At 39.5% G+C, this 17860-nt stretch overlaps 1 protein-coding gene across 1 annotated transcript in view; it reads right to left on the bottom strand.

Annotated features, from left to right (window-relative positions):
• Window positions 1–16007, bottom strand: part of ppp1r12c (protein phosphatase 1, regulatory subunit 12C) — a 58763-nt gene extending 42756 nt beyond the window's left edge. The window contains exons 1-4 of the mRNA XM_061908360.1: window positions 15635–16007; window positions 9329–9503; window positions 9097–9227; window positions 15–133 (exon numbers count right to left, since the gene is read on the bottom strand). Coding sequence (XP_061764344.1) covers window positions 15–133; window positions 9097–9227; window positions 9329–9503; window positions 15635–15843 — 634 coding nt within the window. The 5' untranslated portion in view covers window positions 15844–16007. The remainder of the gene's footprint in view (window positions 1–14; window positions 134–9096; window positions 9228–9328; window positions 9504–15634) is intronic.
• Between the last annotated feature and the right edge of the window lie 1853 nt (window positions 16008–17860).

Genomic DNA, 17860 nt, shown 5'->3' with positions numbered 1-17860 from the left:
CAAAGAATGTTCACCTTGTCTTAAAGTGTATTCCTGCAGAAGCGCCTCTGTGGTTTCATCCAGAGCAATGTCCACAGGAACATCGCCATCACAGTTGACAGCAGAGAGAGAAGCACCGTTCCGCAATAGGAAACTGACCAGACAAACAGATGGAGAACTTTTTTAAATGTACATACAAGACCAAACATGTACAATCAGTTGTTGACAGGAAACAACAAGCATGTTATAGTGTAGATTACACATTACAATACAGTATTTTCTTTGTGAAAAGGCAAGATTAAAAATGTGACAACATATCCCCTTTGAAGAGAAGCGGTCTCTGGGGCAGAATACGGAAGTAAAAAAAATAAGTAAACAAACAATTAAGTGCTTTGCGTACCCAACAAACCCGGAACTATGGACAGAGCTAGCAAACAGGGCCAACTCAGGCGAGCATTGAAGGAGGGACTTGCATCCAAATCCTTCAATTGAGTTTTACAGCCAATACAGCGTGTGTGTATGTCCAAGCAGGCTAAAATGTCAATCATATACATCAAGATGCCACAGAAATAAACTCAGGACACATTGGATTGCTCCCCTTAGTCTCAAGGCGCCACCACAAGCAGTCCAAAGCTAAAACCATACACCCGAATCATTGATACAGTTGACATATCACTTGAAGACCATACAAAACTCCTCCAAATATGCATTTTAATTATATTTCTTTTATTTTAAAATCTTCTTTGTAATTTGTATTCATAGAAACAAGTTCGACAGTTAAAGCCATGCATGTTAATTTATAAAATACTTCAAAGTGTACCTGCATTGTTTGTGACCCAGGCAAATTAACAAGCTTCCCAATCATATACAGTGCCATGAAAAAGTATTTGCCCCTTTCTCTCTTTCGTTCCCCATTTTTAATGTTTAAGATCATCAAACAACATATCAGACAATGATAACCAAAGTAAACATAAAATACAGTTTTTAAATGGAATAAGCTGAATAAGCGGTAGAAAATGAAAACTATATATTGCAGAAAAAAAAAAACATAATGACCTATCCCTGAGGTTGGTTCGAAACACTAAATTGTCCTACTTGCCTGTACCGGAAGTAGCAGACGATGTGCGCGTGACGTCAACGGTTGTAGGGCTCCTCACATTGTTTACAATCATAGCCACCAGCAGCTAGAGCGATTCAGACCGAGAAAGCGAAAATTTCCCCATTAATTTGAGCGAGGATGAAAGATTTGTGGATGAGGATAATGAGAATGAAGGAATAGAAAAAAAAAAGTTAAAAAAAAAAAAAAGGAGAAAAAAAAGGCGAGGGCAGTGAGAGCGATTCAGTTATTAAACCTAACAACTGGTTGGGCCACTCTTAGTAACAACAACTGAAATCAAGTGTTCTCTATAGCTGGCAGTGAGTCTTTCACATCTCTGTGGAGATATTTTTGCTCCCTCTTCCTTGTCGAATTGTTTCAATTCAGCAGCACTGGAGCATTTTGAAGGTCATACCACAGCATTTAATCTGATTTAAATTCGTACTTTGACTACACCACTCCAACACCTTCATTTTGCTTTTTTAATGCCATTCAAACGACTTGCTGTTGTGTTTTGGATTGTTGTCCTGCTGCAGAACCCAAGTGTGTTTTAGCTTGAGGTCAAGAACTGATGGCCAAACATTCTCCTTCAGGATTTTCTGGTAAATGGCAGAATTCAGGGTTCCATTGATTATGACAAGTCTTCTAGGTTCTAAAGCAGCAAAGAAGCCCCAGACCATCAAACTACCCCCACCATGTTTGACTGTCCGTATGTTTTTTTTTTCTGAAATGCTGTTACAATAACGCCAATTGTGAAAGAGACACTCCAAAATTGTTTTTACTTCCTTCTTGTCAGTACATAGAACATTCTCCCCTAAAGTCTTGGGAATAATTCAGATGTTTTTTTGGCAAAAGTGAGACTAGCCTTTCTTCTTTTTGGTCAGCATTAGTTTTTGCATTGGAACTCTGCCATGAGGCCATTTTTGCCGGTCTTTTCCTTATGGTTGAGTCATGAACACCGACATTAACTGAGGAAAAGAAAGGCTTGCAGTTATTTCTGAATTCTGAATGAGTCATTGCTGTGCTCTTGAAGTAATGTTTGTAGGCCGGCTACTTCAAGAGAGTGTTCAGTGTTTTCTCCATTTCTGGATAATGGCTTTCATCGTGGTTTGCTGGAGTCCTAAAGGTTTAGGAATGGCTTTGCAGCCCTTCCAAGACTGACAGATGTCAATTACTTTATTTTTTTATCTGTTATTGAATTTAATTGGATTGTTGCATTTTGTTGCAGCTTTTTGATGTCATGCTTTTGGCAGACTTAATTTTGTCAGACAAATTTTTGGGCTCACCAGGTCTCTGGGTAATCATGTGCTCAGTCAAATTTAACTCAGTTGTCTAAAAAGGAAATTAGCCAATGTTAATACATGATTAAACAAAGGCGGCGATTACTTTTTCACATAGGGCCAAGTAGGTTTGAATAGCTTTTTTCTCCTCATTACATTAAATCATCATAAAAAATGCATTTTGTGTTTACTTTAATCATCTTTTTTTAACATAAATGTATCTGATGGTCTCAAACTTTTAAGTGGGCCATGAAAATTAAGAATTTGAGAACGGGGGAAAAATGCCTTTTACAGCACTGTACCTTGTCTTAGTACAGTCATTTTCTTAAAGGCAGGGATGCTGTAAGGAATTATGGGTCCCATAACTCCAACCCCAACATCTGCCAGTCAAGGGCCATTGAAGTTGTCCCAACTCTCCAAGAGGGACACAATATTTTCTATACAGTGCTAGACCACAACAAAAGTATTTCCAGGATACCTGGTGTTTTCCATGTATTAATTTATTTCTAACACCACACCACAATTAGATTAGTCACTGCATGTTCGCTCTTGCTCATAAACACATGATAGAACTGTGAATTGTCGCTTGTCCGTACAGTAGACTTCATATACACTTTGTTAGACATAAAATAAGACGCAGCAGGCAGGTTCAGTGTTATCAATTCACAGAATATTTACCAGTCCGTCTAAAAGTGTGCTTTCTTGCCAATTGTTGCAAACCTAACCAACAACCACAAATTATAAGTGGCCTTGCAACTTTGTCCAAACCCGCAACTTCCCTGCAATCTTTGTTTAATCTTTGTCATTTTCATCAATGAAATTTATTCCTGGGCAGTGTTAAAACTTGCACGTATACTGTCTAATCAAAACTTATGTTTGTATGTTTCTTATGTAGTTAAGGCAGAAACAGTAACGTATAACAATATCTAAACTTTTTATTGCTCCAACGTCACAACTTTCATCCTCAGTTGGAGCTCAGACCCTTTTCGGATTCTCGTCTACAGCATCAAGTCTTTTAGATAATGTATACAGTATATAAACATTTAGCATTAAACCCATATCATCTAATTACTTCATGGACAACATGGCTCAGTTGGTCCAGCGGCCGTGCCAGCAACTTGGGTTCATGGTTCGATTCCAGCTTCTGCCATCTTAGTCAGAGCCATTATCTCCTTGGGCAAGACACTTCACCCACCTTGCTCCCGGTGCCACTCACACTGGTGTATGAATGTTTGGTGGTGGTCACAGGGGTCATAGGCACAAATTAGCAGCCACGCTTCTGTCAGTATAGCCCAGGGCAGCTCTGTCTACAAATGTGTGTGGGACTATCAGTGGTACTTTACTTAACTAAAATGTGGCTTACCATTCCTCCATTAATGTATGAAAGTTGAGTGAATGAATGGTGATGGGTTATCAGTTTTTACTTAAGCTCTTTGATTGTCTAGAAAAGTGCTGTATAAATCCAATCCTTATTATTAATCCATTAAGTCCTAATTTTAACTGCACTGTGGGCATGTTACAATAATCTCTTACTTACAAGCAAAACTTAAATCATTGTTAAATCTTAAAAAACACAAGCTTTGTGACATTGTAATTGGAAACAAATGCCTTTAAACCATTTTAGGCTGCAACAATCACAAAAAAGCCAGAAAACCTAGAGGAATGGTTTAGTGCAGGGGTGTCAAACTCATTTAAACTCAGGGGCCGCATGGAGAAAAACCTGGGCACTCGCGGGCCGGACTACTAAAATCATGGCATTAACACAAAAAAATAAAGACAACTTCAGATTGTCTTCTTTGTATTATTTTGGCCAAAAATACAACAAACACATTCCGAAAATATTACAATAAAAATATAGAAAAAAAATACCATCAGCGATAAAGTTTAGTGCAAAGAAGAAGTAAATTATAAAAATATTTATATGAAATGAATTGTCCCTTTTACTAAATATATTATGAACAACCTAGAGTTTTTAAGAAAAGTATGTGCAATTACAACAACATTTTTACTAACTTTAACATTTATTCAAGTGCATTGTGCATGAAAAGTGATCAGTGATTGTACAATGTTGAAAAACATTTATTCACAGTTTTTTGGAACTTAAACCCACTATCCTGCATGTTAAAATATATCAAACACATAAAAATTTAGAAAGGATGTAAAATCCATTTTACCATTCTAGGAAGCAATTCTGAACACATTAACCGACTCTACACACTTGAAATCTTAAGTGGCAGCTGTTTTAAACAAACATTTGATAAAGTAAATGTGTCCCCTTCTGTGCTAATGCATAAAATATATACATGTAAAAAAAACCTCACATACATAACATATATGGCATGCATAGTTAATAATATTTTACTCAACAAAACTCTTCTGTTGTAAATCTGTTACTGACTAGCACTGACTTTCCCAGTAATTATAACAGCAAATATTCAAAGCTGTTTATTTTTATAGTGCAATATCGAAAGCAGCATTCCATAGGATTTAGTCTTGCCTAGTATTTGCCCCTGAAACTTGGCATCTTTTATTTTGCACAAGTGCATCAATATCAAGCATCATGTCCTAGGAAGCAGCCAGTTTCAGTATCTCATTTAAGTGTGTATGTGTGAGCTTTGAGCGAAGCTTTGTTTTATTAATGTTCATTACTGAGAAGACCTGCTCACGAAGGTAGGTAGTCCCAAACATGGACAACGTTTTTGCAGCCAATGCTGTCAGTTTAGGATAGCCTGGTAGGATATACTTGTAGAATGTGTTCAAGCCCACAGAAGCAAATTTGCCTTTCGATTCTACATCACACTGCAAATCAATGATTTCAAGTTGCATGTCAACGGGCACATCAGAAGCTCTGACTGTGAATGGCGAGCGAAAAACTGCAAATTCTGTCTCAAGTTCACTAAAGACCTGAAATCGCTTCTCAAACTCCCTCAGCAACCCTGAAATCTTGTTTTTGTACTGTGTCACGTCAGGACTGACGCTTGCCGCGCACACATCTCTGAGACAGGGGAAATGAGCAGGGTCACCGCTTGCCATCTGCATCTCCCATAACGTGAGCTTTAACTTAAATGCACGTTTGCTGTCATGATACTGGGTTACAATTTTTTTGCGTCCTTGCAACATTTTGTTCAGATAATTCAAGTGCTCTGTAATATCATCCATAAATGCAAGGTCCTGCAGCCAAAGTGGGCACTGTAATTCCTTAACAGGTTTTCCTTTTTTCTCCATGAATTGTCCGATTTCCCCACGTAGATCAAAGGTGCTTCAGCACAGCACCTCTGCTTAACCATCTTACTTCAGTGTGGTATGGCAGACCATGGGTAATGTTACAGTCACTGAGAAAGCTGTCAAACTGACGATGATTGAGACCTCTGGCTCGGATTAAATCAACGGTTCGGACAACAACCTTCATGACGTGATCAATTTTAGCAACTTGCAACATAATGACTCCTGATGCAAAATGCAATGAAATGTCCAAAAATCACATCCTCCATTTGCGGCTTGTACTTTCTCTCTGAACTTTGACACAACACCTGCTTTTTTCTCGATCAGTGACAGCACACCATCAGCAGCCAGGCTTACGGCGCAGGACCAGTCCACCCCGACACTGTCCAGCGCTCCAACAACGGAGCGGAAAATGTCCTCAGCTGTTGCGGTGTTGGTCATAGGCACCAACGCGAGAAACTCTTCTGTGAACGTCAAAGTCTCGTCAACTCCACAAATGGATATGGCCAGTCGAGCGTCGTCCGTAATATCAGTACTCTCATCAATTGCAATAGAAAATGCCAGAAATTACTCCGTTTTGCGTTTCAGTTGGCTGTCCAAATCTGCCGATAGTTCCGAAGTCCTATCTGCCATGGTATTTTTCGTCAAGCTAATATTGGCAAAAGCTTGTCACTTCTCAGGAAACACAATTTCGGCAGCCTTTAGCATACAGTTTTTGACAAACTCCCCCTCACAGTACGGCTTTGACGCTAATACTATATGGCTAGCAATTATGTAGCTCGCTTTCACTGCAGCATCACTGACCTCTCGGCTCAGGTTCAAAAAAGATTGCTGTTTCCTCAGACCCACCAGCATTTCATTTACCTTCTGTTTTCTCAATTCTCCGTGCAAGCTGTTGTATTTTTCACCATGCTGAGATTCATAGTAGGGCCGAATATTGTATTCCTTAAGCACCGAAACTTGCTGCATGCACACGGGTTTCCCATTCACCTCCGTGAACATATAGGAATAGGTCAATTTTTCTTGAAAAATCCGGCACTCTGTGTCCACTTTTCTCTTTTTGGACAAAGACATTTCAGAAAGTGCCAGAGTAAACAGAAAAGACACAGCGCCCCCAGCGGACAATATAGGAACTGCAAATTTTAAAGAAAATTAAATTGTATTCTTAAATAATGCATGTATTAATGTTTTTAATTATAATATCAATGAGGGATTTTTATTCACTGCTATTTTGAAATTGTTACTAATATTGAAATGATTTATAAATTCATTAAAAACAATAAAATAAATAATAATAATAAAAAATCCATATTTATCCCAAAGGCCGTACTGAACCCACTGGCGGGCCGGTTCCGACCCGCACGTTTGACACCCCTGGTTTAATGAGTACTCAGATCCCTGTGAAATAGTCTTTTTCAAAAAAGCAACTATCAATAAGCCTCACAACTTTTACCTAGTCTTACTAGACACTTTTGGTGACTAACATGAAAGCACTTGGCAGCTGTCTTGCTCGTTAAATAAAAAAATAAAATCCACAGAAGACACTTCTTTTGTATTTCTAGCCGTACAGTCCAGGCCAAAAGTTTGGACACACCTTCTCATTTTAATGTGTTTTCTTTATTTTCACGACTACCGTATTTTTCGGATTATAAATCGCTCCGGAGTATATGTCGCACCGGCCGAAAATGCATAATAAAGAAGGAAAAAAACATACATACGTCGCACTGGTCTATAAATCACATTTTTGAGGGAAATTTGTTTGATAAAATCCAACAGCAATAATTGACATTTGAAAGGCAATTTAAATTAAATTAAGAATAGTGAACAACAGGCTGAGTAAGTATATTATATGACGCATAAATAACGAACTGAGAATGTGCCTGGTATATTAACAGACCATATTAAGGTAAGAGTCATTCAAATAACTATAACATATAGAACATGCTATACATTTACCAAACAATCTGTCACTCCTAATCGATAGATCTGATGAAATTTCCTTGATGTCGCTTCTAAACAACTCCGCCAACTCCAAAATGTATGCGCAGCTTCCTCTTGTCGCTTTCTGCTGCATATCTCACTACGTTCAGCTTGTAATCTGCAGTACATGATTTCCTTCTCGTTTTCCTTATAAAAACGGAGAAGGGCTGAACAAAAAGTTCAGCCCTTCTCCGTTTTTATAAGTTAACGTTCGCGGTAACTTATAAAAACGGAGAAGGGCTGAACTTTTAAACGTTTAAATGATCCATTTTAATAGCTGCGGCAGTAGCATATAGCAGTTAGCATCCCATGACCCACAATGCACTTCTGCCTTTACCCACTCCCGCCGAACTCTTATTTAGCGAAAGTAAAGATTGATTGGGTTGTGATGGCCCTTCCTGTTCATAAGAATGGCGTCGCAGTAATGCTCACCGGCTCGCTGGTCCGTGTCATTTGTTCTGACATTGGAATTGTGGTAATCTATGGCGGACCTAATCTGTATGTTACGATTACTGACATTTTCTTCATCTCTTCCGCAAATGAGATAAATAATATTATTAGATATTTTACTGGAATGTGTTAATAATTTCATAAATAAGTCGCTCCGGAGTATATCTCGTACCCCCGGCCAAGCTATGAAAAAAAACAGCGACTAATACCATATTTTACAATATAAAATATGGTATTTACATTGTAGATTGTCACTGAAGGCATGAAAACTATGACACCTGTGAAGTGAAAACCATTTCAGGGACTACCTCTTGAAAGTCATCGAGAGAATGCCAAGAGTGTGCAAAGAAGTAATCAGAGCAAAGAGTAGATACTTTGAAGAAACTAGAATATAAAGCATGTTTTCAGTTATTTCACCTTTTTTGTTAGGTACATAACTCCACATGTGTTCATATTTTTCAGTGACAATCTACAATGTAAATAGTCATGAAAGTAAAGAAAACGCATTAATGAGGAGAAGGTGTGTCCAAACTTTTGGCCTTTACCGTATGTTTTGCCGTTCATACTGACTTTTTGTCTCTCACACGGGGTCGACAAAATACGAGCACATAGCCCCAGCCACAAATAGATTGTAGTCCTATGGGAAGCACTGACCTTTTGCAAAGAACAAGCCTATACATATCTGTTTTATTAAACAAAGCCTTATTTAATATTTCTTGTTTACATGTTATTTATGTGTCTACTTGTTAAGTATTTCTTTTGATTTGGCACACTAACTGGGAGTTCTTCTATTATTTATAAAATGTGTGTAAGGAGGAGTCGCCCACCCCCCCAAAGCAGCAAACCTACAGGAAACACTTATGTGAGCACGGCTAGAATAGAACTGTCTGCTTTTTAAGTGTTTTAAGTGGCTGTGGTTGACCCAGCATGTTCATTCTTCAGCTAACATGTTGTCGGGCCAAACATGACAACAACATTGGCATTGTTCAACTCAGAAATAGCCTGGCACCCACAGGACACTGGCGTCACTTCAGCGGCAAAGATGCAGTATTATACAATAGTTTTGCTGTATTGAGTTGTCCCACATACTCTGCGATGTCCCGGTAGCCGCAGGAGGCAGCAACATGCAGTGGTGTCCACCCCTCGCTGTCAACTTGGTTCACGTTGGCACCGTACTCCAAAAGGAAGGACACCATCTCCATGCTCCCATCTATGCAGGCCTTTGTGTGGGAAACAAATTCAAAGCAAACAAATACAAGGTAAAATTAAGCTCTGATTTAATCTAACAATAAAGCAAACGTAGGGAGTGGAGCAGCCTCACTTGATGCAATGCAGTTATTCCGTCTGCATTAGAGCAGTTAATAATTTCCAGCGCATCCTCCTCGTTCCTGCTTGTCATGTCTTTGGCCTCCTTTAGCATCACTCGGGCCTCCTCCGTATCCCCACTCGCACATGCAGCCAGGAACTCCGCAGCCCTGTCGAATCTCACCCTTTTCCTAAATAAAATAATATTTTTGTGGATTAGAGAGTATAAGTCAATTCACAACATTTTAGGCTTTTGACAATATTACTTATAAAACGTAAAACATTGTCTGCGATCTTGAGCAAAATTCACAGAGAGGAAGTATCTTTGAATATTTTTTGTGCATTTACTTGGATGGTAGTCTCATAGCTCAAGCTAGTTTTGATAGTTCAAGCTAGTTTTACCTACCGTGGTCTCATCGTACAAGAAACTATCTTGAACTATGAGACAACTGCGGGAAAATGTAGCTTGAACTATGAGACTGCTTTAGGTAAAACTATCTTAATCTATAAGACTGCTGTAGGGAGAACTAGCTTGAACTATTAAAACTAGCTTGAACTATAAAACTACTGTAGGAAAAACTATATTCAACAGTTAAAACAAGTTTTCACTATGACATTACAGTCGATAAAACTAGCCTGAACAATGAGACTATTGTTGGTAAAACTAGCTTGAACTATGACATTATTGTAGGTACATATTTAACTATTAAAAAGTAGTCTCATACAGTAGTCCAAGCTATTTTTACCAGCACTAAATACACATTAATCAGAAGGGGAAGTCTCTGAAGCGTTTCATGCATTCCATCATTTACCAAATATGATTTATTGGCTAATTTGAAAATTAAAACAATTTACACATACTATCTGGGACATCAAATCATTGTCATACCATTAGGTACATCTCTACAGGTTAATGATAAAAGATATCAAGAAAGTCCCTGTGCACTTTTCGAATAATCTTCATCTATCTATTTTAGATTTGAATCTCATTATGGTTTTAACAACTGAAGAACGTGTATCACTTGTCCATTCCAAGAGGCTGTAAATAGAAAGATAAGTGTGATGGGGATTTGCTGAAAAATTGCCAAACATGCCTTTTCAGCAACACAAAGCAGTTTGTGGGCTTATTTATAGACTTGAGGAAATACAACCAAATGCTGCAGAATGCCAGCAAAGCTATCAGAGAAGGAATTGCAACTCAGATGTACCTCTTGTATTTTATATTGACATGTTTGTTAATAAAATACAATGTCCAGTCAACATAATCCCACTGGGTTAGCTGACGACCTGAAGATGCTGAATGATGGATGGATTTTGTCATACCAGCAAATTGCAGAAGCTTGCAGAGAAGACGTCAAAGCAAATCCATTCTAAAAGTAATCAGACAAAATATAAGGGAGTGTGACTATTTTCTTGGACAGGTAGAACATCAGGGCACAGTGACTCTATGAACACTCTAAGTTTTGAATAGATATAATCAATATTTGGTGTAAAAATTAACTGAATTGTACTGGCAGGTGAAATATTTGAAACACCTCTTAGTGCACTTGTACACCCCTGCAAGTTAGACAAATCCATCCATTTTCTACCGCTCGTCCCTGTTGGGGTCACGGGGGGTGCTGGAGCCTATCTCAGTTGCATTCGGGCGGGAGGCGGGGTACACCCTGGACAAGTCGCCACCTAATCGCAGTGACAACACAGACAACAGTCACATACACACACTAGGACCAACTTAGTGTTGCCGATCAACCTATCTCCAGGTGCATGTCTTTGGAGTTGAGAGGAAGTCGGCGTACCGGTGGAAACCCACATAGTTACGGGGAGAACATGCAAACTTCCCACAAAAAGAACCCAAGCCCGGGGATCGAACCCAGAACCTTCGTATTGTATGGCACATGCACTAAACCCTGTTCCTCCGTGCTGCACTACAGTTACACAAATATACAGTAAAGAATACCTTTCTATCAAATCAAGGAGAAGCAAAACTGGGAATTATTATGATTCTAGATGCAATACAATCATGATTATTTTGAGTATTTCAATTGAGGCTCTTAAATCCATTTAAGGCAGGGGTCTCAAACTCAATTTACCTGGGGGCCACTGGATGCAGAAACTGGGTGAGGCTGGGCCGCGAGAAAAGATTTCTTAAAAATTCTAACATACACTTTTTAATGAATTCACCTTCTATGAATGGCTTTCCCGCCCTAGCAACATACTTGCCAACCCTCATGATTTTTACGGGAGACTCCTGAGTTTCAGTGCACCTCCCGACAATCTACCGGTGCAACCATTTTCCCGAATTTGTCCCAATTTTCACCCAGCCGACATTATTAAGGGGTGCCGTGACTGCACTGCCTTTAAGGTCCTCTACAACAGTGGTTCTCAACCTTTTTTCAGTGATGTACCCCCTGTGAACATTTTTTTGATTCAAGTACCCCCTAATCAGAGCAAAGCATTTTTGGTTGAAAACAAGAGATAAAGAAGTAAAATACAGCTCTATGTCATCAGTTTCTGATTTATTAAATTGTATAACAGTGCAAAATATTGCTCATTTGTAGTGGTCTTTCTTGAACTATTTGGAAAAAAATATATAAAAATAACTAAAAAACTTTTTGAAAAATAAACAAGTGATTCAATTATAAATAAAGATTTGTACACATAGAAGTAATTATCAACTTAAAGTGCCCACTTTGGGGATTGTAATAGAGATCCATCTGGATTCATGAACTTAATTCTAAACATTTCTTCACACAACAAGAAATCTTTAACATCAATATTTATGGAACATATCCACAAAAAATCTAGCTGTCAACACAAAATGTTGGATTGTTGCCTTTCTTTTCACAGCTTATTAACTTACATTTATATTTTGTTGAATATTATCCAATAAATATATGTATTAAGTATTTATGAACCGCTGCTATTTTTTAGAATAGTTTTCATCAATCTTACTTGTCCCTTGGCATACCTTCACGTACACCCAGGGTTTTGCGTACCTTCAATAATAGGACTACTGCTCTACAACTTGTCATCGCGCACGCTTTTACATCACACAATCAAAGTGACAGCTCTGTATTAGGTTGTGTGAGACTTGTGAAGAACAATGTTGTCGGCTGCAAGACGTACTTGGTCAACAGCCATACAGGTCACACTGAGGGTGGCCATATAAACAACTTTAACACTGTTACAAATATGCGCCACACTTTCAACCCACACTAAACAAGAATGACAAACACATTTTGGGAGAACATCTGCACCCTAACACAACTTAAACACAAGAGTAAAAATACCCAGAACACCTTGCAGCCCTAACTCTCCCGGGCTACAATATACACAACCTCAGCCGACGCAAATAGGGAGGGTGGGGGCGTGGTGGGTTGGTGGTGTGTATATTGTAGCCCAGAAGAGTTAGGGCTGCATGGGATTCTGGGTATTTGTTCGGTTGTTTTTATGTTGTATTACTGTGCGGATGTTCTCCTGAAATCTGTTTGTCATTCTTGTTTGGTACGGGTTCACAGTCTGGCACATATTTGTAACAGTGTTAAAGTTTTTTTTACGGCCACCCTCAGTGTGACCTGTGTAGGTGTTAAATATGTCTTGCAACATCACACGTGCGTACAGCACAGCCAGATGCAACATATAACTGAGCTTGCACGCTGTCTGTACAGGATGTAGAGGGCGCTATAGGCAGCGCCATTGTGGCACCCCTGAATGTTGTTGATTGGGTAAAAATCGGCAGGGATTTCGAGAGAATGGATGCCCTGAACTTCAGGGGACTCCTGGGAAAATTGGGAACGTTCGCAAATATGACGCTGTCAAGGGCAGTTCATATTAAACTTGCGGGCCGCACCAACATTAAATTGTCATATTAAAAAGAGGGGCCGCAAAATAACATCTTGCGGGGCAATTGGGGCCCTTGGGCTGCATGTTTTGGACCACTGATTTAAGGCGAATAATGGCTTCATTCTTTTTTCTTTTTGAATGCACATACCATTAAAATTGCACTTTTAACAAGGTGCATTAATCAAAGTATAACAACTTCGCCACTCGCCGCCACACCCTCACTACCGCTCTCATGTGTGCTCTATTGTAGCGAACTTGAGAAACTATGTCCACGTATTTAAAGTTACAGGCACTCCATGCAATCTGGATGTTATCAATTTTTTGGGGGATCAATATGGACCACCACATAAATTTGGCGCTACCTGTTAAAAAGCCTTTTTTATTGCACGTTTATGCAAATATCTTTTTTGAGCAGTGTCACTTCCACTTTTAAACGTTACGCTGAGTTTTTAAGAGGTATTTTTGAAGCATTAATGGCTACCCCCAAGTATGTGATGTTTTGTATATGTGGATATTAAATCATTATATTGGGAATGACAAGTGTTTTTTTTAGCATCAGACTGCTTAATGGATTAGCTTTTATGGCTAACTTGCATGCACTGGTTTAAAACTACAGTTTTTTTTATTGACACTTGACTTAAGTATGCTCTATAACAGTTATTCTCAAACTATGGTACTAACCTTTGTGGTACGCAGGATGCATGTAGTGGTACGCCAAATAATCACTTGATTTACATAAAGTGTTTTATTATCCTATATTGAAGCAGAGTGTTACTGTTCAAACTGTGTGTGATATTACAGTGGCCAAAAATATTAAGTGTGTTAAATAAAACCCTCTGCCCTGTTTTAATGAACCCTTAGGCCTATTATGCTATTGTATTTTAATGTTGGTCATAATGGTGTTTTTTGAGGTGTTACAAAAAGTTTGCAAACCATTACTCTCTAATATCGAGTTTATGTGCATACTTGATGACAAAATAATATGTTGTATTTGAATGCACTGTGTATTCAGATACATTAACTATTTTGTGTCCAAAATTAAGTGTCCCACCACATCCCACATCCTCGGATTATAAATGTAAATAATCAAATTTATATACTTGTTCTTATGCTTTCTGAGCTCACTATGTTCACTGCATACCATGAATTGATTTACGTGGACCTCGACTTAAACAAGTTGAAAAACTTATTCGGGGGTTACCATTTAGTGGTCAATAGTACGGAATATCTACTGTACTGTGCAATCTGCTATTAAAAGTTTCAATCAATGCTCGCTATACATATCGTACGAAGTCAGGCCTACACTGTTTCAATGTCCATTTGTCAGATGATATACAATTGTTGATGACTGAAGTGCTGATATCAACCAAACCTAATTCCCCGCCCCAACCCCCCTCCACATCCCACACATGTAAATAATTCAATGTATATACTCTGATGATTAACTTGTGTGATGACTGTATTATGCTGATAGTATATATTTGTACCATGAATTGATTAACGTGGACCCCGACATAAACAAGTTGAAAAACTTATTCGGGTGTTACCATTTAGCGGTCAATTGTACGGAATATGTACTGTACTCTGCAATCTACTAATAAAAGTCTCAATCAATCAAAATCCTTAGCCAATTATACGATCGTGTCATCTGGACAAGGGCAGAACCTAACTCTGTGATCAAAATGAGCTTCGATGCTTGGTCTAGCTTCCAATAACTTTTTCCATTGTGGGCACTTATATAAATTTTGTGAATTATCCATTCACCCATCCATCCATTTCCTACCGCTTATTCCCTTTGGGGTCACTGGTGCCTGGCAATCGGGCAATCGGGCGGAGTACACCCTGGACAAGTCGGCACCTCATTGCATATTTTGTGAATTAAAGATACACATTCATGCTAAGCTATCTAAACAAACATCTTAGGCTGTGTTATTAATGACAGAGAAAACTATTGTAGAATATAATATTATATCCATCCATCCTTTTTTCTAACCCTTGACCCTTTTGGGGTCGCTGGAGCCTATCTCAGCTGCATTCGGGCGGAAGGCGGTGTATTATCCATCCCTCCATCCATTTTCTACCGCTTATTCCCTTTCGGGGTCGCGGGGGGTGCTGGCGCCTATCTCAGCTACAATTGGGCGGAAGGCAGGGTACACCCTGGACAAGTCGCCACCTCATCGCAGGGCCACTGGCAGTGTATTATATCCATCCCTTTTTTCTATAGCTTGTCCCTTTTGGGGTCGCGGGGGGTGCTGGAGCCCATCTCAGCTGCATTCGGGCGGAAGGCGGGGTATTATATGTTATTGTTAATTTATTGATAACATTTTAGGAATATGTCGAGGATAAATACAAACGAGCTTTGGGGCAAAGATGGCCCCAAGCCACTCTTTGGACACCATTGTCCGATAGTATTTAGTCCACCCACACAAGTCCCGTTTGGGCTACGCTATAGCAAGGAGCGAGCCGCCTGGTTCCTCACCGTCTCTTGAGAAGTGGACTGCTTTCATCTTCCCTGAAACGAGGTTGCTCCTTCGGCGAGTCTTGGTTTTCGGCCTCCCGCTCCTCGGTTCCTCTTTCCTCGGCATCGACTCGCCATCTCCGCCTGGGCGAGGCCGACGCTTTGTCGGTGCAGGAACCGGCCCAGCGCTTCAGCTGCTCCCGCCGCTTGGTCCTCGCCGAGTCGCCCATGTATTTATCCAAGTAGGACTGCGTTATTTAACATAAAACATACCGAGACAAGGACTGACACACCCTCCATATGTATACTTTCACTTCCTGGTCCCTCTGGCTGCGGAGGGCGCTTCTGCTCGTGCACGCGGCGTTGACGAGCGCGCTTCGCTTTAGTGACGTCACAAGGGTTGTTAAAAGCTGGCAGAGACAGGAAATGCTAAAATAGCTTCGGGCCAACACCAACACGCTTCCGGCTTTTGTGTCGTTGACTTTTGTTTGTGTTCATAGAATACAATACATAACCTGGAAGGGAATCTTACCCGATTGCCCATTAGGTTTATTGATTCAAGGAACATATTTGAGCTAAAAAAAACCTAAAAAAAACATCCATTCGTCCATGCCATGACTTATTATTCTGTTGTAGAATAGAATAGAATAGAATGGACTTTTTTGTCATTATATTTGCATATAACGAGATTAAGGACTCCAATTTAAGGTGCAGTAGTGGAAACAAATATGGGACAAAAATAAATTACACAAGAAGTAATAAAGATAAAAAACAAGAATTGAAATAAACAGACTAATATTACAATTAAGTTTTGCCAATCAACCTAACCCCAGGTGCATGTCTTTGGAGGTCGGAGGAAGCCTGAATACTCGAAGGGAACCCACGCAGTCACGGGGAGAACATGCAAACTCCACACAGAAAGATCCCGAGCCCGCGATTGAACCCAGGACAACTCAGGACCTTCGTATTGTGAAGCACATGCACTAACCCCTGGTCCCCCGTGCTGCCCCTATCCAATACAAATACAATCCTGTACAATATACAAAATACTGTACAATATACAGAATAAGGGCAAGCTTAGAAAAATATTATTCGGACAATAGAGTGGTATACGTGCACCTGAAATTACTTGATATAGGATCGATAAAGATTTATGCAGTATCGGCTTAGGTTAATTGTTGAAGTTAATTGTGTATGTTCTGTCATCTAGTGGATGAGCACATGTCAACGCATTACTGTGCCTCGTTGGCAAAGAACAGGGGTGTCCAAAGTGGGGACAATAAGGCATTTTCTGCCTGCAGTTAGTTTATTTCGGCATTCAACATTTTCTTAAAATTAGATGAATTCATTTTTAATGACTCATATGTGGCAGCATGGTGGAAAAAGGGTTAGTGCTTCTGCCTCACAATACGAAGGTCCTGAGTCCGGGATCGGGATATTTCTGTGTGGAGTTTGCATGTTCTCCCCGTGATTGCCTGGGTTCCCTCCGGGTACTCCGGCTTTCTCCCACCTCCAAAGACATGCACCTGGGAATAGGTTGATTGGCAACACTAAATTGGCCCTAGAGTGTGAATGTGAGTGTGAATGTTGTCCGTCTATCTGTGTTGGCCCTGCAATTAGATGGTGACTTGTCCAGGGTGTACTCCGCCTTCCGCCCGATTGTAGCTGTGATAGGCACCAGCGCCCCCCGCAACACCAAAGGGAATAAGCGGTAAAAAATGGATGGATGACTCATATGCGGTAAAACAATAGTAAGCATTGCTTTGTCACTTACAACAGTGGTCCCCAACCACCGGGCTCGATTGGTACCGGGCCGCAGAATATTTTATTATTATTTTTTTTTTTTTTAATGTTTTTTGTTGTTGTTATTAAATCAACATTAAAAACACAAGATACACTTACAAATTATCAAGCGTTGACCGGTCCGCAGCTACAAAAAGGTTGGGGACCACTGACCTACAACACAAAAGATAAAAAAATATATTTTCAAATAGCTTAGACTTAAACTTAGACAAACTTTAATGATCCACAGGGGAAATTGTTCCACACAGTAGCTCAGTTATAAAGGATGGAAAGTATAAGGACAGAAAGGATAATGCACTTAAGGGCACAAAAAGAGGGCGAAAACAAAAGTTATAAAGTAGACTAAAATGTACCATAGTAGCAATATAAAATATTATATATATGTAATATTTGCATATTATATATACAGTGTACAACATATATTGATATATTGTACTATTATAT

The sequence above is a fragment of the Nerophis ophidion genome, linkage group LG01, assembly GCF_033978795.1.
Source record: "Nerophis ophidion isolate RoL-2023_Sa linkage group LG01, RoL_Noph_v1.0, whole genome shotgun sequence".
NCBI classification, from domain to species: Eukaryota; Metazoa; Chordata; class Actinopteri; order Syngnathiformes; family Syngnathidae; genus Nerophis; species Nerophis ophidion.
The sequence above is the reverse complement of the archived record's forward strand: the minus strand, read 5'-3'. Positions and strand labels throughout refer to the sequence as shown.